Source organism: Rhea americana, unplaced genomic scaffold (assembly GCF_003343005.1).
Source record: "Rhea americana isolate MKP2758 unplaced genomic scaffold, rheAme1 scaffold_74, whole genome shotgun sequence".
Lineage (NCBI taxonomy): Eukaryota > Metazoa > Chordata > Aves > Rheiformes > Rheidae > Rhea > Rhea americana.
In genome coordinates this window covers 4,189,753-4,212,444 of record NW_028186912.1, presented here as the reverse complement: position 1 = coordinate 4,212,444, position 22,692 = coordinate 4,189,753, and the positions used below count along the sequence as shown (strand labels likewise).

General features: G+C 38.3%; 2 protein-coding genes across 2 annotated transcripts in view; one reads left to right on the top strand and one right to left on the bottom strand.

Moving 5' to 3' along the window:
* Positions 1-631: 631 nt before the first annotated feature.
* Positions 632-17,783, bottom strand: LOC146586001 (V-type proton ATPase subunit S1-like protein). Its single transcript, XM_085321982.1, has 7 exons — positions 17,657-17,783; positions 11,105-11,145; positions 10,286-10,347; positions 8,267-8,508; positions 4,358-4,408; positions 2,749-2,992; positions 632-1,234 (listed from the first exon to the last, which is right to left on the bottom strand). Exons 1-7 carry the CDS (start codon positions 17,749-17,751, stop codon positions 932-934), a joined length of 1,038 nt encoding a protein of 345 aa, XP_085178108.1. The 5' UTR covers positions 17,752-17,783; the 3' UTR covers positions 632-931.
* Positions 17,784-19,875: 2,092 nt separating this feature from the next.
* Positions 19,876-22,692, top strand: part of RPS23 (ribosomal protein S23) — a 9,824-nt gene continuing 7,007 nt past the window's right edge. Inside the window, exons 1-2 of the mRNA XM_085322056.1 lie at positions 19,876-19,884; positions 22,119-22,172. Coding sequence (XP_085178182.1) covers positions 19,876-19,884; positions 22,119-22,172 — 63 coding nt within the window. The remainder of the gene's footprint in view (positions 19,885-22,118; positions 22,173-22,692) is intronic.

Below are 22,692 nucleotides of genomic sequence, written 5' to 3'. Positions count from 1 at the left end.
AGGAAGACAGTATCTTAAATGACCAGAAGAGTGAGGAGTGAAAATTGTATCTCAGCCTACTTTTCACTGTTGTTGGGAAGCTTCTACCGCTTTGTCTATATATATTTTCAATTAMAGCACTGGATACCTCTCCTCAAGTCAAATTTCAAGGGGAGACCAATGGGATTTGATAGAAAAGAAGCTAACCTAGAATTACAGAGTATAATGCTCATAATCCTTCTTTTGGCATAAAGTTGAGCCGGGAAGTTAAGGGTAAGCCTTTGACCAGATGTCTGCTGTTCTCCCACCAGATCCTTACAGTAAGCCTCCAGCTTACACAGAGAAAAGTATCAAAATGCAGCTGCAACAGTCATCATTATTTCATCAGTGTAGTGGATGAATACACAGTTTATATGGCTCTGAAGAGTCTAAACAAGAAAGAGGAACACAAAGTGAATGAGAAATGATTGGAAATGACTGAATTAAATAAAAGGAAGATTTATACTGAGAAAGGAATGGATGCTATTTTGCCAGGACTCATAGCAGAGTTGATGAACCAAATATAGAACAAGAAAAAATCTTGCCTTATGACGGAATAAATCAGCAGGTTTTATTTTGTTTTTTGTAACTTTATTTACTTCAAATGTTCCATTACTGATTTTTCATTTCAGGACTTGGTGAGTTGGCTGTAAAGATTTGCATTTTCATTTGGTACTATGGGAATAAACTCTCATCACATGAATTCTCTCACTCCACTGCGATTATTTTATCTTGTCCTCTTTTTTCAAAGCATCTTTGTGATGATTATCAACAAATAATAGCCAGTAACTGGCTAAACAGTCTGTTACATATTTTTCCTTTGATCAACYGGTGAAAAATCCACATAAACTAAAAAGAACAGTGCCAGCAGAAAAAAAAATACCACTTGTTCCACTGAGACAGATGCATACTGCTAAATATAGATTTTACAGAACTGTTGGTTTCTAAGTTCATAGGATTCATTTCCACTGCTTCTCAGAGGCTCCTTCTCATCCCCCATGTCATTGTCTTTCATTTGTACAAAATAGGCAGGAGAAGCTTTGCATTCATARTGCCTGTCAAGAGATTTCAAGTGGATCAACATATGAAGAGCATAGGCAAGAACCAGCAGCAGAATCAGTGACATAACCAAACCCATAAGTATTGCTGGAGAGAAAAAGGATGCACAGTCTTTCGCATAGGCAAAATGTCCTTCTTGAATGTTAAAACCTTGAATCTATAAAGAAAACAAAAGGGCTCAAGTTAAATAAAATCTTTGTTGTCCTTGTTACAAACTACTCCATGCATTTGCTCCTGAAGCCAGTAGACATCCTAACCTAATGCCTTCATATTGCAAAACTGTATCTAGCAATGCTAGCTGGAGTTAACAATTAAGAGTTTATCCAGGTCAGTCTTCTAGAAATGGCCAGCTATTCTAATCCCCTTAGCTCTGGTGCCCAAAGGATTTGCAGTTTTATTTTAAACAAAATCTTATATGATCACTTTTGATAGCTCAGTCACATTCAATTGTAAACTTTGTGCCTTTCTAGTTTAAAGTACATTTCCAGCATCATTTGCTGAGAATCTGCAGTTTCTCTGTTTCAAATTGTATAAATTTAAACATAACAATCAAGGAAATATTCTCAGTTGCCTACCCTAATATTAGATTTACATCACCAGATGGAAGTTAAGGAATATGGAAGCAACTCAGCTAAAATTCACAAAGCTGTGTTCAATTATGGCCCATACCAGTACATTCTACTTTGTAGTTTCAAGGRACAGGGAGTTGTTTCAGTTCTAACATGACATTTACTAGGTTTGCATGCAGGGAATTAGACTGTCTGCTCACCAAAATGGGTCCATGGGTGATTAACTCATGGTGAGAAAATGCAGATCAACTTTCCTTCCATCCCCCCTTTTCAGCTATTCATTACCACAAGACCTACTTCTTTGCATTTATTTGCTTACATATTTTGTGTGTCCCTCATTAAAAATATTTTCTTTCTGAGCAAGTTTTGGCTTTTTTCTTCTTGCCCTTGAAAGGAGYCAATAAATTGGAGGCCAGTAAACATTCAAAAAGATTCATCATCTCATCACATGCGGAACAGTCAGCTCTGGACTGCAAAACAGTGACATTCTGAATGGACTGTAGTGACAGTGAGCTAGAACAGAAGCACACAGTCCAGTGCAGCAGGGCAGTGGGCTATTTGGGGGGGGGGATTCATCCCCTCTAATTTAGGTATCTAAAGTGAGACATCTAGTCCGGTCCACCTAGGTTCACTTATTGTCAGAAAAACAGGCACCTGTAGAATATGATTAATCTTGTCCCAAAGTAAGGACTCAAAATGAGTAAGAGAAATTATCCACTGGCTTTAGAGGCAGAGTGGGGTAACTATAAACAGGGCACAAGATTAAAATTCTGAGGCATCAAAAGTCAGATGAATCCCATGCTCAGTGACTGATGCTGCTACTGATGTTGGTTTTAAGAGCCTAGCTCAGGGGGGCATAATTCAGAAAGTGACATTCACATCCTACACCAAATAGAAACCCAACCAAGAGACTACAGAAGAAGTATGTAGCCCTTCATCCCCTTTGACAGGAATACAATTAAAATTTTTTCTATTCATTTTTTTCCACGTTCCAYGGAAATCCTGTAAGTCGCATGGGGAAGATGATAACATTTTCTTGGCATGAGGGACAAAACTTCCCATCAGTCAATGGGATCCATTTGGCTTCGCTACATAATATTACCTGGAAATCAATGAAAGTGACTTCCCAGAGCTTTGAAACATCATTTGCGGAGCTGGGTATCAGGAGTGCATCATATCTCTGCAAACTGCTCACACGTTCACAGTGGTAGGAGTAACTTGCTGGTGCATATATTCTGGTTGCATTAAATGTCGCTTGTACAGAGTGGTTGTAAAGAAGCTGCACTCTGTGTAAACTGAACCAGTTCTGAACAGACAGCTGGTAATAACTGGTTGTTAATAAGAATCTGAAAATATTGTATGGGAAGAAAGATGAATAAAAGAAATAGGTCTAAAAGCTGGAACTGTTAAATTCTTATGTTGAACATATGAAGACTCACTGAAATTACCAAAGTTGCAGTCATTTGTAGTACTGGAAGCTCTTTATTTTCTTTTTAATAGAGTCTGGAAAGTGATTTGGAGTTCTCTATTGCTATAGCTGAAGGACTCTGCTGTTCTCTCATACAGTGAAGTAGTCAGATATCACTACTACTACAAATGTCTAGTTACGGGGCTGCATTGGGAGAATACCACTGGGTCTGTGGCTGCTCAGACACCTGGCTACTGAGCAGAATTTTTTTTTTCTCCTAAATGACTGAAGAAAATATATATTTAATGTTGGCAATGTACTTGCATTGAAAACATGGAAAGTTTTTCAAGTTTCAGCTTGTACATGTGTTATACACTGTACATGTTTTGAAACACATGCATGTGTTTCATATGCTGACAYGGTATTTTGCTTCAAGACTTCAAAGGTCACTTTGGTACATGCTCCAAAKTAAACAGCATAAATTCCACCAATGTTAATGAGAACTGTCTCCTGAATGGTTAAGGTGCGAAATGTGGTGCTCATGACAAGTATATTAAGTTGTATATATGGATACGGTAAAATTCTCTTCTGTTACATGCACTACAGCATATGTTTATTACTCCCTCTATATTATTATTTCAACGAATCCCAGAGTGGATTAKAAGAGTGGATTAGTTCTTCACAAAGAACTCTAGCTGGTGCATTACATACTCCAAAATGTTTACAGCTTAAACTTTAGACACGATACACTAAGTAGGCAGAGTGGATGAGGTGTGGAAGAATGAAGGTTATAGCAATATAAACCTACAAACACTCAGTTTATGCTTGGAGTCTTGATTAAAAAAAMCATATAATCACATGTAGTATTATTTGTCAAGCAATGCTGTTTTCTTGGATCACTGAGAAGCAAATGAAGTAGACCAAAGTCTGACGCCTGAGCAGCTCACGCTATCAGTTCTTTCAGCAGAATTCCCGGACAAAAATTTAGCAAATTGGCAAGTTTTAGCAAAAATCTCAGGCAAGGGAAAGCTCTATTTAAAACAGATGACCTGATCTTTTCTTATGAGTAGGAAAGTCAACAGAGAAAAAGAAATGCCTTAATAAAACAAAATAAAGAGACAAATGACAGCCCCATTAAATGCAAGTCTCTTCTGTTGCTTGATTCTATAATCAACAATTCTATCAAACTATTTTTGCTTATACAGACTCTCTTGAAACAAATTGCATAGGCAACTGCATAGCAATACATTCAACAGATATTAACATTTGATTATCTAATATTTTCTTTATCACATAAACTTACCTAATAACAAGTCCCTTTAGATTGCCAATGTCACCAAACTTCAGAGAAAGCCTATGTCAAAAAGAAAATGATGTCAAACTGGAGAAATATTAAAAAAACAACACAGAAGATTAAGCACAGTTATACATAGAGCCTTTTCCTCAGTATATCTTTGAAGTCATTAGAAAAAAGCTGAAATGATGAAATCTAACTCCTCAAAATCCAGTAGTTTAGTTGTTAATTTCAGTAAGGCCTAGACTGTACAGGAAAGAACAGAACTACATGCTTAACTTTCCACACAAACTTAAATCCCGTTGTTTCCAACTTCTACTGATAAGTGTAATTAGGTTCACTTGATATATGCTCTGCTTCTCAAGTCAATCAGGCTAATTTATAATATTATATCTTTGTCAAGTACCACCTACATAGATTATTAGAAAATGCTGTGTGTGTGCAGTAACTTTTTCCTCATCTTTGTAGATACCAGAGCGTAACAAATACAGATGGTATTTGAGTTCAAACTTCATACATGTGCAACATTTTATATATATATATATATATATATATATTTGTATATATACACATTAATTGCGAAGCAGCTATACAGAGCTTATATACAGTCAACATGGACATGTGAAATTTACTAAAATGAAAAGCCTTGGCAGGGTAATTGTACCCATATGCATACTCTACCATCTTGGTACAGTCTCTGAAACTAAGCCATTGTAGCAGTACATAATTAAGTGGCATAGAAATTTTCGGCTTAACAATATTTTCCCTCTTAGAAACTATCTGCATAACATTTTTTTCTGCTGACATAATCTTGTTAGGCTAAGTTAGATATCATAACACAGTGAAGTGACATGCAACACCTAAAAGAYTTCAGAATATAAAGCTGAAAAAAAATAAAAAGCAAAGCTAGACAGATGATTTTGTAAGAAATACTGTTTTCTTCTTATACTTTGACTAACACTGGGTCAAATAAGCCAGAACACTGAGCCTCTAGACACTCTCTTGTTTTATTAAAAAAAAATAGCTAGCTGAATATTAGACACATGCAAATACGACATTAAATTCAGTTGCCTGACCCATGACATACTGCATAAAAAAAGGCTGGAYTGTTATATTTTATGTACATATACATATATAGGTTTACATCAAATGCATATGCATAAGAGACCAAATATTTTTTCCTGGCTCCAGCTGCTTTGCATTGATCAGGCAGTATAAAGTAGCTTGAAAGCTGATCTAAAACCAAATCAGAAGATGGTCTTAAAAAAAGGTTAGAGAAGGGAGAACTTCAAGGGATTTTCCTGGGGTGAGAAGAACAAGGCAATGCATCATGTTAGCACTCAACTAGATAATCAAATGGCACAATTTATAGCAGTCTTTAAACCTGAGATTAGGGAACAAAATGGAAATTAAAGCCAGCTATTCTCTTTTTCTCCTTAGCTATAGCCAAACATAAATTGACTCCAAATCTTAGCCAYAAGTTCTGTTCAACAATTATGCTGAGTCTAATGAAACCAGACTATACATTCTCCTACTTGCAGAGCATGATTTTTACACACAAGGACTTGGATTAATACTGGAGTGCTGATGGGGCTCACATGGGCTCACAAGTTTCTAGTGAACTGATATTCGAGTTCTAGCAGAAATGTGACGGATTCRTTCATGGAATCTATCAAATGTCACAACAAATCCCTCCTAGCAAAGGTTCAGAATAAAACAGGTCTTCCTTGGTCAAGAGTCTACAATAMACTCAAAGGGTTTGCGCAGAAGTTATTGAGACTAGTATTTTCTAAAGGTACCCTGAATCAGCAAAGCACAGAACATTAAATCATACAACCACTGGGAAGTGGTAGCATTTTCCCCTCTCTGTCCGCAGAGCAGAAGAGAAAAATCTCAGTAGGCGTAGTGTCTTGACCTCTGCAAAAAAAACATCAACCTCAGCTACAAAAAAAGCACCAAATTCCTGCCTGCATTTAGCACCTATGTCCCTAGTTTTAGGCTGCTCAGAAAATCCTATGGGCAAACAGAGAGAAAGGACAGAAGACGTGGCACATAAGGCGGCTTTGGATTCAGAGATTATGAGATCAAACTCCAGATCTTGTTAAACACCGATAAAAGGCATGTCAAGGGTATCTCATACATTTTTCTGCTTCCTAGCTCTCTCCTGCAGCTTTTTCTATGGATAGTATGTTCTATAATCTCTCARATCTAAATATAAATCATAGAACAGAACATACAGTTCTACTTCTTAGAACAATACTCTGTATCTGCAGAGTGAAGCGCATAGACATTACTAAATCAGATACTGGTACTACTATAAGCACTGTAGAGGTACCTGTGACAGACATGTAGTCAGAATAACCTGTTGAAATTTAGCAATCTCCTAACATACACTAATAGGAGCAAGTCTACAGCCTGCCACTGCAAATGTCTTTCTGATTTTTGAAACCTCACAGACAACTGTAAAAACTATGCTTTGTGTTTTGAAACCCTTACTTTCACGAGTACATTTTTATTAAGTTATCATTTCTAATAAGAGCTTATTAGCTCTGAACTGCAAAASAGAAAAAGGACTATTTGTTAATTTACTACTTTTTTATTTTTAAACCAGTATTATTYTTTTTCCACTTACTATTTTCTACATTCCCTTCCAAAACATAGTGCTGCATTTATTCATTTGCTGATAATGTAAAATTGAAACTGCCTCTGATGCTGAAAATCCTTTTTTATTTGACTGCAAAGGTGAGTTTTGCCATGTGAATTCATAATATTCTGAATGCAATGATTCCAGAGAGAAAATAACTTGACTTGTTTTTCAACTATATTTTTGGTTTTCTGGTAACCTCAGCAAAATTTCACTGTACTTCAGCTTATCCTTTCTACGTGGACAATCAGGAAGACAATACTGCTTAACCCTACAGATGAACCATACTGTATAGAAGCTAAATAAAAATTCTGCATTTGGTCATGTTATTTTTATCACTTTGTGTCATTACAGATTTAAATACCATTTGTGGGGTAGATCCAATGATCATGTTCAGCATCCTGTACAGTAGGTACTCACCTCCTAATTTTTAGGCACTTGGCTACTAGAGCATAATTAACAACTTGGTAGCAGAAAATGAGCTACCCAGTACAGTACATGGAAGGAGAGAAGTGGTTGGCTGCATTACAAGGAAAAATAAAAAATCTACATGTCTTTCCAGTGTGGCCACTAGCTTGGAGGTTTGGGGAACGATCAGCTTAAAATACAGTACTTTCTTGGTTTGGTAGAAGCAAGGCATTGAGTTGTTTCTGCTGAAGTAATTTGTGACAGACTGGGATGCAGAATTTCAAGTTTCTGGAGAAGCTTCAGGTCACATGGAAATGTGCAGTAACTTCACCCTTTGGGACGCTTAGTTCTGTTTCTAGATACAGATGTCTGTCTTGAACCAACAGGTTACATTATTTCTGGTAACCACTGGCACAAACACAACAAATAAGTAGCCCACAACCCATAGTCATACACAGCCAGTCTCTAAGTCCTCACATTCAGCACAGGMTATACTATTCAGTATCCCAAGCACCTATCCAAAAGAGTTGGAGACTGAAGCTGTCCAGAGAGTGGAGACTAAGGGGATCAATAGCTCAAGCCTCACATACACCAACCACAAAACTGGTTGGCCACAGGGGTTGACTACACCACTGAAAGATATGAAGACAGCTAGGTACCTCTGTGTGCCCTATGAAACACTGGTCAGAAAGCATATAGGCCATACTGCTTTGCTGCTTGCAGCATCAGGCCCTTGTAGGAAGGAGCTTACCCCTGGGGTACTGGGGCTCCAAACCACTTATTACAAGGTTTGTTCCTCCAGGATTTTTTTTACTGGTCTTGTTATTGAGTACTAGTTTCATTAGCAGAGTAGGATGCCATCTTACACTGCGCTATCTTCACTGCAGTTAGAATCTCCAACATCCACGGTTGCATGGACACCAAATGTCTTCTCTGTCAAATCCAGCTGTGTGTGGTTTTTAAACTTAATCATGATCCTCTTGGCCCAGAAGAGAATGCAGGGGATGTCATTAACTGTGACGTTCAGAGGGCTGTAGTGGCTGTGGGTGAATGGCCTCCAGGATTCTCTTTCCAACTGTTCTTTCCTGCTCAAGTCGTAGCTGACAACCTGATTGACCACATAAAAGATCAGTATGAAAAGATGGACATTTMAATAATTATTCTCTATCCTATCAGAATAAATGAGGTCAGCAATTAGAGAGCACCTGTTGAGCCAGTTCTCAGCTGCAGTGGTAGTGAACTGAGGAAGCAGAAGTTTCTGACCAACCCTTCCTAATCTGAACATGGTGGGGATCCATATAGGCTTCTAACTCCAGCACAACTTGCAAGAGAGACAAAATAAGTTTTATTTGTTCTACTAGTGTAGTATCACTGGGGTAAATCACATTCTTAACATGCCCCCAGCACATCGCAGCACACTGTGGAGCAGTCCATTGTAAAAGTTGAAGCAAAGTTAGAATAACAAGCTGCTCACCCCAGAAGGAGACTTACTAGGGCAGTTCTAAGCATGACACCAATACACTAAAAAGAACTAAGCTTGGACCAAGGATATAGTCTACCATGCTGAAAGCACATTAGACAGCTGTCAAAGTGAAAGAAATGGTCCAAGTCTGCATATACCCACATGCAGTTTGGCCACAGATGGCTTTAAAATCAGAGAAATGCCTGCTGCAAAGCAGGATGGCTTCAGTATGGATCCCTGCCTTTATAAAATCATTAATTTACAAATTTAAAATCTGGGTACTGAGGGTTCCACGTCCTCTGTAGACATCAGAAAAAGACTAACTCRTCCAAGTCAAATTTCATAGCTAAATAAGGCTGATTTGCCTACGAAGCAACATAACTTGAAACAGTGAGTTAAAGCTCAGGAAAAACTTTAAAATATAATCCTCATTTTCATATTTCAAGCTAAGATTTCCAGATACCACAGACTCTTTTCCATCTGCAGATACATCAAATTTGAGTATGACAATGCATGTAATGTCTGCATGGCTGCCTTGCATGTAATATGAGAGAGCAAGTTTAAATCATGTACAAACAAGAGAGGTATTCTGAGTTTCAGTCATAAACACCATCTTATCAGGCTCCAGAAGGCCTGCACTTAAGCCCCAAAGCTTTGTCTTGGCTTAAAGATTTTTTTTTCTTTGCTGTTAAGATTAGCCAATCAAGTCTCCCAGCTCAGACCCTGAAAGACCCCTTTGATACTTGACGTTACATATGGCACAAGACTGATTTAGGAATTAAAATTATTAGGTACTTGCAGCAACAAGCAGAAAGCAAGGTAAGACAAAAGTCAGTGAACTTAATGCAGCAGCCAGCAAGCAACAGTATTATGATTGTCTTGGGGAGAAATGATAAGGCTGTCTTCCTCAGAAGTAGACGAGAGAGCAATTTAATCATTAAAATATTTACATTAGATTGTATCTTTTACAGGGTTCTTAATAGGAAAGCTTCTTGACATCAGTTTTAGTCAAAACCTACAGGCTGGATGGAAGGAAAAATCACACTGAATTTAGCAACCAGCTGTTTTGCTTCAACTATTCTTTTAGTACTAAGCATATAAAAGATATAAACAAAATACTGGCCACTGTAGTCAGATGAAATTGTACTGAATATAGACAACAGATTTGGTTCTTTCAGAATGACCTTGTGCCCAAATCCATTGCCAGTCAGCACCAGCTATGCTAAGTGAAGTCTTATTTCATTGCTTAGAAAAAAAGATGTATTGTACTACAGGTTGTAAATCAGTATCACACCACTGTAATTTGGACAGCTTTGTCGGCTCTTTCTGGTAAATAATACATTATTTAATACAGCAATACAAATTAAAAGATCTCAAAAATACCGTGAAATGTAATTATAGATCCTGCTCCTTCATATATTACCTGTGTAATTGCTACTTGATTTACGTCAAATTTTGGCTTCACGCCACCATCGAARCGTTGACCTGCAGAAGAAAGTGTATTAGAAGCCTTCAAAGAAAACAATTGACCACTTATAAAAGCATAATCCTGCACATTCTGATGGAAATAAGTACCCTGCACACAATGTATATTTCAAATCATCTAATTGTTTTGCAAAATATTYAACTTGGTGCAAATATTGCCTTTAATTCATCCATTTTCTGATTTCCTAATTTGCCTTATTTTTACAAGGTTCTTTTTCATTGARTATTCTGCAACCTTTATTTGTAAGAATGCCAGCAGCCCAAAACTACAGGATTCAGCCCATTCATTTATTTATTCATCCCATGTGCATTTAAGAGGCTGCTTCTTTCATCATACAGCCAACTYCTCAGAAGGATGTTGTATAGAATCACTCGGCAAAAGCCTGTATCTATGGGTAGTAATTTCTTTGCCTGCACTKGACAAAGATGTGAATCTGTGATAAATAAGCTAAAAGCTTATTTAGCTTCTGACTGGCTGCCAGAATACAAAGTTTCACAGGTGACAGACTACTTCACAAACACTTTCCCAGCTCCAGTGAATGAATACTGCTTTATTTCACACTCATATCTCAGATTCAGTAAATGACTATTTTAACAAGGTAAATCTTTTAAAGAGTAGTTGTTAAAGATACATCTTAATAAAAAATGTTTGACAGAAGCAACACTAATGAAAATAGAAGCAAGATCTAGGAATGAAGATCTTACAGCTGCACTAACAGACCCAGTATCCAGGCATTCAGCCCACTAAAAGCCTTACCATTCCTTTGCAGAAGACCTTGATCTGAAAAAGCATGTGAACTAGAAAAGAAGAGAAAAATATTTACCATACAATATCTGGACTTAAAACCTGCAATAAATTTAATCTCTCTAAGCCTAAGGAAAGCTCCTTAGTTGGTAAAGTTTCATTCAACAGAATGTTCAAAAGGCAACTCAGACATTTGGTTGGTTACAGTCACATGAACAGTGAAAAACAATCCTAAAACCAGTGTACTTTCAGTACCAGAGATCCCCAAAGTGGATCAGGCCCCTCAGGCATTCTCATACCCTTACAATATTAACTAAAGGATTCATTACCCTTCTTGTCCCTGTCCACAATCATTAGCATGTCGTACTTACAGAGACCATGAGCAGCAGCAGCTATGCTAACACAGACCATCAGGATGTTTTAGATTAGAGAGTGACTGATATGGTTCCAGCCTACAAAGGGAACACAAAGGTGGTACTGTGTCCTCCTGGTAAAGATCAGGAGCAACATGTTGTTCCTGCAGGACAGAGCAAACSTCCCTTGCTAGCATGCCTTAAGCCCAGATATATAGCCCTATAAAGATAACTCATGAAGGTTCCAAACAACTCAAAATTCCATGAAGTCAATTSCAAGGTAGGAAGCAAGTGAAATACATATCAAATGACAATTATCAGGGTCCTGAAGTTTTCAGACTTTGGTTTTTTCTTCAACATAATTTAGGGAGAAGTCTTCAGCTGGTGAAGATAAGATTAATTTTCTTGATCTAGAGAATCAAGCCCTGTAGATTACATCAGCAAAAGACTTACACAAAAAAAACTCCAAACAACCAGGCTCTGCATTAGGAATAGATTCCATTCTTTGACTCTCAGGAAACACCTGCAYAGCCCCCCCCATACCATGGCAGCTTCCTCAGAATCTGTAACTCCCTACCGTGCACTGGTTTACTGATCTGATGAAATACATCCACTTCTCATGCCCRTTATCAGCGTTCCTCAGTAGGTGAGGAAACTGGCCAAGAGATCTCCTACACTCAAGCCTCRGGATCTTTTTGCAGAGACTTTCTACACACTGCCCTACTTCTTTCTGGCTCAGTGCCTTCTGCTGCCTTCCAGTCCACAAGTGACGGTGGAGGGACAAAGTGCAAGACTTGCCTCATCACCACCTCATTTGAGGACATGTTYCTATGTTCTCTTTTCGTTTTGTTTCTTACTGACTCTCAAAGCCACCACAAAAGGAAAAAGAATGTGCAAAGATCAATATACCATAAGGACTAGGAATACAAGCAGTTTTGAATATTTAAATGTAAATTGCATATTAAGATACTTGAATWGTAGGCTCAAGCCTTGTCTCCCTAGGAAGCCCTCAGATGGCTGAGTGAACATACCCCTAAGGAGATTCCCTCAGAATAGGAGCATCTGTGAGTGCAACAGCTCTATGATACTCATTAGGGCTTACTGTGGGAGCRACCCCAACTTAATTGTCATAGCAGCATTCTTAATGGCAGATACACGCAAGTCAGAACAACTAAGACCACTGAAGCAGAAACATCAGTTTTAAAGCTTTCTCTGCTTGCCCATACCAGTGCAGCTCAGGCAGTCAAGGAATCTAATCACACTGAACCCRGCCAACTAAAAATCACTAGAAATGTTTCCAACTTTAGCAAAGCCCAGATTTAAAAAATAATGTCCTGTTTATATATTTTTTCCTTCTAGTCTGTGTCTCTCCAGCGAAATTTTCTTTTTTTCAAGCATACTGTGTGCTACCAAGAATAGATCTGTTGCTTCTCCTTGCAAACTCCTCAAACGCAGAAGGCAAAACAGAGAGAAGGGAAGTGGACTCTATTTCAGCTTGTCACTTTGTCCCTAAACACCAGGTCTGAAGAACAGTTTTGCTCTAGACCATCAGGCAGGCTGCTCAGTCCCTTCAGCAACCAAAGACAGTAAAACAGAAGCTGTTCTCCAGACAAACTTAACAAAGTACAAAAGGCAGCTAAGCTCTGCTGCTCCACAGCAGTGACTTTAATCAGAGCTGAAATAATCTTACAAGATTTTATGTTTTATACTTTTTAGTACATAACACTGTTTAAAATCAAYTGAGCAGTTTCAATTATACATACTGAGCCCAACTCTTTCCTCAATGAGTTGTTAAATCCCAGAGACTTTAGGGAGGCTGTGTACTTTCAGAATTAGTCCCACTATCCTCCACTTTCTCTCCTAAGCCAGAGGTTAGTGCTGGGCACTGAGGATTCTAAGTGGTGTGGAAGAGTGAGCAGCCTTCTGAGATGGATGGAATTAGCTCTTATTTTGACAGGTAARTAACAAAAGACAGGTCATTTCCCTWATGATTCCCTAATGAACCTATTCATGACCTTTCTTCTCTTTCTCCCTCCCCCTCTTTTTTAAACAAATTCCTTCACAAGAAAGGAGCAGGGGCAGATGGTTTTGCTACACCCACAAGAACAGAGGGAACTTGGGAACTGCAGTAGCCTGTCACTTAGCTGAAAGACTGGGGATGTTTCTTGCCTGCTCTTATTTAAGGCTGAGTATAGCCTGAGTCCATGCCAGAATACCACCTTCAGATAATACAGCAGGTTTCAATATTTCCAAGAGTCCATTCCAAGGAAAAACAACTTTTGTCATAGAGAATTCGCCATCATGACACGTGACCGAAGAGGACCACATTAACTTTTCTTGCTCAGGTAAAACATTCTCTAAGATCATTTCATGATTTGACCCCGTATTATTTTTCCTTTCTAGTTTTCTAGTCTTCTTTCGTAACACATTGTAACTTGAGGCCAGAAGAAGCAACACAGTTCATAGGGCATCTTTTCCAAGATGATAGCTATAAAAATGAGGCACACCAAAGAGATATTAATGTGAATTACTTAATTATTTAATAATACTAACATAAGTTATATTTAAATACACATGTAGTTAAAAGCTCATGGCCCATTATTTCAATCTGGAAATTGTCAGGCTGTAATGGATGAATGTGCACACTAAAATATTGGGATGAGAGGAGTATGATGTAAAGTCGCATAGTCCAGTTCATTCCCTCACTGGATTTGCAAAGCTTTTGTGTTGTTCAGAGAAGRGGAGGGGTTGGTTTTGTCTTCTCGATAATCAATGAAAGAGTCACTATTTAGGTTCCCATCTGGGAAAAGGCTAATATCATGGCAATGCCAGTTAATCCACCTTGAGAAATACTAACTGACAAGCAGTATCAAGCCTTGAGGACAGAATACAATGAACTGGCACAGTCATTGCGCAAACCTCCATGGGGTTATATCCTGAATATAACGCTCATAACCAGCCTCCTCACAGCCTGTGACCTCAGGTTGGAAGCCTGTGACAATACAATTTGACTCCTTTACATCACATGTAAAACCACAACAACACACAGCCATGCTACCCYTGAAAAAATGTCAGGTTTCCTCCCTCAGCATGTAGATACTCAAATATAGATGAATGTGTATTGCTATTGAAATATTCATGCTTTCATGAGGAATGCAGTGGAGAGAGCAACCTAGGAACAATTGCTAAGTATGACAAATACTCCATATCAACCAACCAAATCAACCAAATATCAACCACGTGACAGTCTTCTAACATATTTGAGAGGCAGGTAGAGGCATGCAAGTGAAATAACTCCACTTATGTATTCTTGTTTATTTTCTCTTAGCGTGAATCAGCAGGCTGCCTAGGAGTCTATGGATTTATCTGCACCTCTTATTATTAACAATGCCAGCTACAACCTGATTACCTCCTGTACCCTGCGTGAAACCCTGTCACAGAAAGGAATGGGAGAGCCATCATGGCAAGATGTGCAGTATTTGCTGTTTCTTAGTCTAACCAGATTGCTACGGCAGAGATAGGATATCGGTGACATCAGGGAACAATCACCTCAGCGTTTCTGACCAAGCRTAAGTTCAAGTTGATTTTATCAGGTCAGTCAGCTGCGTTTGACATGCATAACCATGAGGTGTCAGAGATGTATGTTATCCCTGACAGGAATGTCACAGCCTTCAATAACCATCGTGCTGTCAAACCAGCAAGCTGAGGAATTTACAGCTGATCTCTGGTAGCTAGGACCTTCTACCCTCAGCTGAAGCATGTTTCACAAAACAAAAGCATGAAAAAATAGAAAAGTAAAAAGGAATTGAAAATATTAATTCACTTTTATGTAAAACTATTAATTATGAGCCACAGGAAACTAGGCAGCACTAGAGCTTACCTCTCCATTTCCCACAAAATTATTAGCAAAGAGTTGCTAAAATTGCAAATYAGTAAGAGAAAAAAAAATAGGCATACTGAAATGTACACTAGACTTTTAAATTTATAACAACTTTTTAAGCCATTCTACCCTGTAACTTCAACTTCAGTAGTACACGTAGCATATGTTYTGATGACTAATAGCATTTCCTCAGCAATTTCTAGATGACTATCCCAGATACATCCAGCCATGTTTTTCCTATGTTGAATTTACCATTCTAAGTATGTCAGGAATCCAAATGAAATTGGCTTAGCCCTAATACAAAGCACTGTGATGACTAATCACTATGTAAAACCCAATTAAATAAGATTATAAGTATAAAGAAGTGTAAATACCTTCTTACCAGATAACTTTATCCATCTACATAAGATAGTCTGGCTTATTTATCTGAAAAAGTTAATATAGACTCCAGCCCTTGAAGACTTTTATGTGAGTAGCCCTTGCCCACTCAAGYAAGCAAAACAAATAAACCCAGCACTCAAGAGTGATTGAGTGAGGAGGCCATAGATAGTTTTCACACTATCAGGCTTAACAGTTCAAAGGCAGCCATATTCATATTACATTTCACTCTTCATATTGCTGCTCTGACAGACTAMATCAGATGGAAAAATATACTTTACTGTAGTATTTTGATTGCTCCAGAATTATCATTGTATTACTAATACTATCCAGCTGCAAACTACCTCACTGGCTGCTGAAGTAGTTTCAATAATTTATGGAATCATTCAATAATTCAATAATTAACTGGAAAATAGCATGTGAACCTTCAAAKGCATTAAAAACAATGTTACGGCTAAAGGACATGAATGCTTGCTGAGGGCTGGGTAACAATGGACTGACTGTAGTCCTGAGGATATTTCTCATAACTAACTTCACTTAAGTTATTACGATTATAAATGTACGAGCCCAGAAGATCAGAATTAGGGCAGAATCTAGCTCTCTTTTAGAATTCTCCCTCCTCCAAAAAATGGTTATTTTTAGAATGTATCTACTTAAACTATATCATTAAGAAATAACTAAAAAGTCCAAATTTCTTTATAGAAYTCTCATTTTAATTATTCTGTGTCACATTTGGGTAGCCTCACCTGTGATGAAACACAGTGAGCAGATTTATATAATTATTTTATAATGTACAGACTATTGGGATTTGGTCTACACTTGCAACTCAGGTAAAACTACCACTACCAATAATGGACTGTGTCTSATAAGAATTGGATCAGAACTAACAAGATACTCAAGCTTTCTTTTTTTGATATAAAAAAGAAATTGAGCTCATAGAACTTCTGGCAGCTTGACATTGTACAGATATGATCCCACCCCCACTGAATGCAAAGGCAAAAAATCCATTCAAATCACTGGCATCAGGATCACATCTTCATTTGTTAATCCTTACTAGAACAAAGCTCATGCAATGCTCCCCTCRTTTCTTTCTCTCAAATTTTTATCTGATTGCAGTAAAGCGCAGTTACAAAGATGGCACTAACAAATCTGAAAACCAGCAGAGGAGAGCAGCAAATAAGTTATCTGAATAAAAACATATTTTAGTATTTATTGGTAAGTGACTAACAGATCTCTTAATACAAGCTTAAGTAAATCACCACGTCTGTCTTGTCTTAAATGCATATATTTTACTGGCAACTTTGATCTTCATCAGTATWTTTGATCTATGTGTTATTACTGACTTTGAGGCATGATTCAACTAATTCAATTTGGGCTATTTTTGCTTTTCTAATGCTTGGTTTTACAAAGTCCTCTCTTTCCCTTGCTATGATTTGGGTTTCCAATTATATTTTGTTAAAGAAAGAAATAGCACTATAAACAATAATCAACCAAATCTCTAGTAATTTCATCATTTKAATATTTTTGCGATGTTTCAAATCCAGACCTCACTTTGTAGAACTACATTTTAGCATCTACGTTTCTTGCAGTAGTTTTCACACCTTCATGGTTTATCTATTTATATCTCTGTTTTTACACAGAGCAGGAAAAGCCAGTGACAGAAATACTAAAATGTAATGAAATACAAGATAGATCCCCAGAAAATACTTTCTTTTAACCCATTTTTGTCATATATATAAAATAATTTTCAAAACACATTTTAGTGCAATATAGGCTTCATTTCTGTATTAGTCYCATGGATTTTAAACCTGAAAAGAAAAATGAAACCATGTCCTGACATTCTAAACTGTGATCAAACCTGTTTCCACACAACACAAATGACTGAACTGTAACATTTAAAACATGCACTCAACTTCACCAATACAGTTTGTTGAAATGCACCAAGTTACTGACCTGCCATCCACAATTGCAAACATTTGCTCCACAGATGCTGAGAATCCCGCATATAAATAAAGAAGTAAAAACCTAACTGCAGTGTTTTTTTCCATTGAGAAGAGAGTCAGTCCCTCTACACCAAGCACATCTGTTCTTCTGGTCTAGCAGGGAGCCGGGCATCTGTGTTCTCCCTGGCTACATGACAGACAGCAGATCCAACCAATCAGAAGCAACATTTGCCAGTTCATCACTTCACTGGTTATCCACAGAAGAAATTTTTCATATGCTTAGATTTATACTGACTGTGCACACCTACTGCTGGCACATTCCAGTTTCCTCATGCATGGAAGATTACAAGTTTTAAGGAAACTCTATCAAGGATGTGAGCTGACTGTTAAGTAAGAAAAGAATTAGATAATCTCTCAAAGCTCCAAAAACACAGTAGAGCTATACTGAAAATCACTTCTTATTTATACTTGACTCTAAGATTAAAGGACAGGAAAAGCTCCGTTTCAAAACAAATATGAAATTTTCCCTTCTGCATGATAACTTGAGAATTACATGCATTTTAAAGAAGTCTCAAAACACCTTCAGAGTAGCAGACTTTACAGATGTGAAAGCAAGCACAGGAACCTTGTAAGTCAAATATTCAAAAGTAATTTCCTTTTTTCAGAGCTGATTCARTTTGTGGGTGCCCAACTTCACGATCAATTGCTTTTATACTTAACTCTGACAATAGCTGTTAAATGTACAATGAATAACAGCACCTTGGTTTTCAGCTCGTCAGACTGACATCAAGGTCCATACATATGGACCTATGAATATGGCACATTGGTCCTGGGAACTTGGGCCATTCTGAGTTRTAGGCATGGACACCTCTTCTACAGACCCATTGTCCTATTCAGCCTTCTCAAAACATACATCAGCTGTATCTTATTTTATGGTGGCAAGGCACAAACTTTCTAAACCTCTCTGTCCAGAAATTCAAATCACATACYTGATTGAAACCTCTCAAATCATAAGGCTGGCCTTGACTGGAATATTTTACATTATTCCCTACATATCAGCCCTTGCTGCTTTCTCAGGTTACTTCCTTTCTTCCTAGCTGGCCTTAAATGATCTTTCCAAGTCTCCTCTCCTTTTACCTCTTTCTGTTCTTGAACTTTTTTGTCTTTCTTTCAATTTCCATACTCTTTGCCTCAGAATTCTTTGCCTTCCTTTTCTTCTCTGAATTAACACTTTATTCTAGTTTGCAAAATGCTGCTATACTTCTGATTAGGTTTCCTCTTTCTTACAGATAAAAAGGGAGAAAATTTGAGGTAAGTAATCATGTTATAAATAGCAAAATCAAAGCAAAATCCAAGATCTCCTAGTTCAGTCCCCCAGGTCACACTGTTTTCCCATGTAGCCAGTGACTAATTTTACCRGGAAGAAATTTGACCGTCTTTTCCTCTGCTCTCAATAGTCCATGAGCCAGCCACTGARGAAGGATTTGCCCTGCCTATGCAACCATGTGGAGGGTAGACTAAAGCAAGCTGAACCCTACGACCTACYATGCTTTCTCCCCATGTTACTCACTAACTGCAGCCTGAACTCAAAGTGTCTGCACAGGACTGGCATATTTGCTAGTGGATCAGGTGCCCCTTCAGTGATATTCAGTCTGCTCACTTTCAGTCTGGCCRCATGCACAAATAGAGCTATGAAACTGTGATGAGATTTGGAGGAAACTCCARTGCTCTAGCTGAAATAGGTTCTTTACAGTAAAGGACTTCAGTGTAGACTGCTCAGACCATGTATATATGACTCAGACTCAGACTATGTATATACAYACACTACTTTCTTTGTTGTCAGCAAAAACTGTCAAGATACCTGCTGACGTGACCACGTAAGYAAGCTCTACTTCACTAATTAAGAGTTCTTGTCTATTGCATTACAGATATGAATCAATAAGGGCTTTAGCACTGTAACTATTAAAAAGGATTTACCATCTTAATTTCTCTTTGTGTGATACAGAGAGTATGCATTAATCTTAAAATCTCTCAACTGCTTGTCTTCAATAGCACTGCTTCTATTCAATTTAAGGAGGTCTCTAGACACTTAGGTGAGAATCCTCACTTGAAAAATGAGATGAAGGAGTGCAGTGATGTACAAGTACTGATTGAAAATAATTAAAACTTCTGTGAAGTACAAAAAATTGTATGATGCTAAATTTAGAAAAATTATACCAGTAAAGAGACATGGCTCAGGTAAGAATTTTAAGCAGCCCTGAGAGGAGGCAAAAGGGCTACACACATTTTACCTTTTTAAATTTATTAAGCCATCAGGTCACTAATATGTTAAACTTTTCAGTACTCCTGATCCATGGTATATGTTAACTTGCACAGAAATAAGGGKTTTTTTTGCAGACAAACAAGAAAAAAGGTAACGCCAAACTGCTAACCTAGGCTAAACCAGGATAAATCAATGAAAACTCAATGACTTCCTCAGTACTATCCACTACTGCTGTATGTGCTGATAGTAATATCTGATTATGAATGTGCTGATTAAACCAGCAGCCATAATCTGAAATACTGATYGAAACAAAGCGCATGAAGAAAAAGCCTCTCCTTACCTCTTGACACTTGCTTATAGTTTTAAGCATTTGATATACTTCTTAAAATGTTCTTTTTATGAGCCTAAAGAATGAACAGATTTATGTGATTATCTAAAGAGAAATGAAATCCACGCAAAGAAGTTATCCCAAATATTTACATCATTCTTGTAAAGCATAATGGCAAAACGACSATCTCCACAACACTACTGAGTTTACAAAGAAAACTTCTTGGACAGAGCCTATATGCAGTCATCTTACTCGACAAAATATAATTCAAGGAGATCTTGAGATTCAATCGATCAGTCACCACTTAYATTTGCCTGTCTTACACTGAAATGAAATAGGCTAGCAAAGTCTGGTCATTCACTTACTATGTTTCAACTAAAGTGTGAAAAAGARTTTGGGATCTTAGGCAAAGCCTAAACACTGTGCTATGGAACGCTCGGGGACACATTCTACTCCATAAATACATTCTATGAATTTCCTGAAGGACACAGTCAACAGCAATTTAACAATTTTGTTTACATCTTACAAGATGAGCTATGGTAGGTTAAAACTGGCTAATGTTTCAAATAAGATTAAATAGCTGTTTTTATCATTATCTTCTCCCTCTCTGGTAGTAACGTTTCACTWGTGATCTTTTTTTGTGCACAGCTGAAGTCTTGTAATGATAAAACATCTCCTAGTTGTTGTTTTTTTTTTGTTTTTCTTTTCTCCCTGAAGATAGTGATAATTCAAGCATTTGCAGTAATTCAAACTTTGCAGTAGACACTGCAAAGTACACTACAGCCAGGGCAGAAACACAGTAGGAAATTTTGTTATGCTAAAAACCTTGCTTTTTTTTTCAAATCTATCTTGCACAAAGGTTAAGCAGTCAGCAGTTATCTTTGGTATAGGGACTTACAGKTTTTGAGGTTTGTGAAGTAAAAGATCATAGAGACTGACAGGTTAGCTAATCAGTATTCCTGGCTTCTCACACATCCCCAAATATGTCACCACAGTCCAGCAAACTCTCTGTCAAATAGAATGATTATATAAATGTTAATAGAGACCTAGAGATGACAGCTGTTCTGCCTGATGCTGCAATGATTAAACACATAGAGTTTGCATGCAACCAATGAGACTGCACATATAATTTTAAACATAGATAATTTATCTTTTTGGCTAGCATCTCCTCAGGCAGACAATGGTATGATTTATTTTCAACATTGTTTACCATTGCCTTCAGATGACACATCAGGTCACTGTGATCTGAGCAGCTTATAAAATAACATGCCTCAGCCAAAGTAGATAGCAACCACTGGACTAGGTATAAGCACTTAATATACCATTACTATTTTTATACTTCAAGACAATCAGTGTTCATCTGGTTCAGATATAAACAAAGTGAACTTATCCCTGAAATACAATGCGTGCACAGATAGAAAATGGGTCTTAATATATAGCAAAAGTTTGTCTCAGTTCTAGCAAAACCTTCTGTCTGGGCAACTAATCTGCCCACAGGCCTTTCAACTTTCATTTCCATCATGCTGTCTTGCATATTACAGAAATTAATCCTGTTATAAATCAGACTCCTTCCTGCCTCCCTTCCTTATTACCTYGAGGAATCCTATCCTATCCTGAGAAATCTCTATGCACAGTCAGGCCCCACTGCAAACTGCTGTGTGTTTCTATTATGTTTCTATTACACCATTGCAAATGTCAGTCCTAACACTGGAGTTTCTTCACTCCCTCAGAAAATATGACAGTAGCAGTCATAGACTGCTGTTTCACATTCATCAGTGATCTGAAAACAGTATTTGCCATTAAAATGGTGACTCACACTCTTAGATGTGAGCCAACATAATCACATCACTAATGCCCCTTCTCTCCTTTTTGTCCTGTCAGCTAGAAGAGGAATTTAAGAGAACATCGGAAGGATTTTACACCTTACCAGACAGGGTATGTTGCATACCAATAGCTAAGAAAATTCTGGGACTACAAAACTGGTAGTGRGAGACAGCAGAGACAAGACGCACCCATTCCTCCCTGCAATTTAAGGTAGGCGCCCGTAAGAATGCCAGAACGGCACACTGGGCAGGCCAGGCCCGGGCAGCTCCCTCCTCACAGGGGGGCAATGAGGTGACTGCGGCTAAACCTGCCACCAYGGTTGCCTACAGAGGCACCGCTGCCGGAAGGCGGGTGCCTGCAGCCCGCTTCCGTTTGGCTCCCCGCCCGTAAGCGGACGGGCTCCACACGGCGGTTCAAGCGACCGTTGGGAGGCCGCGGGCACCCTCGCGCCCCAACCGCGGCGCGGCCGTCACCGCCCTCACAGGGGCCAAAATGGCGGGTGCCGCGCGAGGCGTCCTGGGATCGGTAGTTTCCCTCCCGAGGCGGCGCGGCGGCGGCGGGGAGCGGCGCGGCGGTGCATTGTGGGTGCTGCCGGCCCGGCCCGCCCGCAGCACGCCTCACCTTCCCCCAT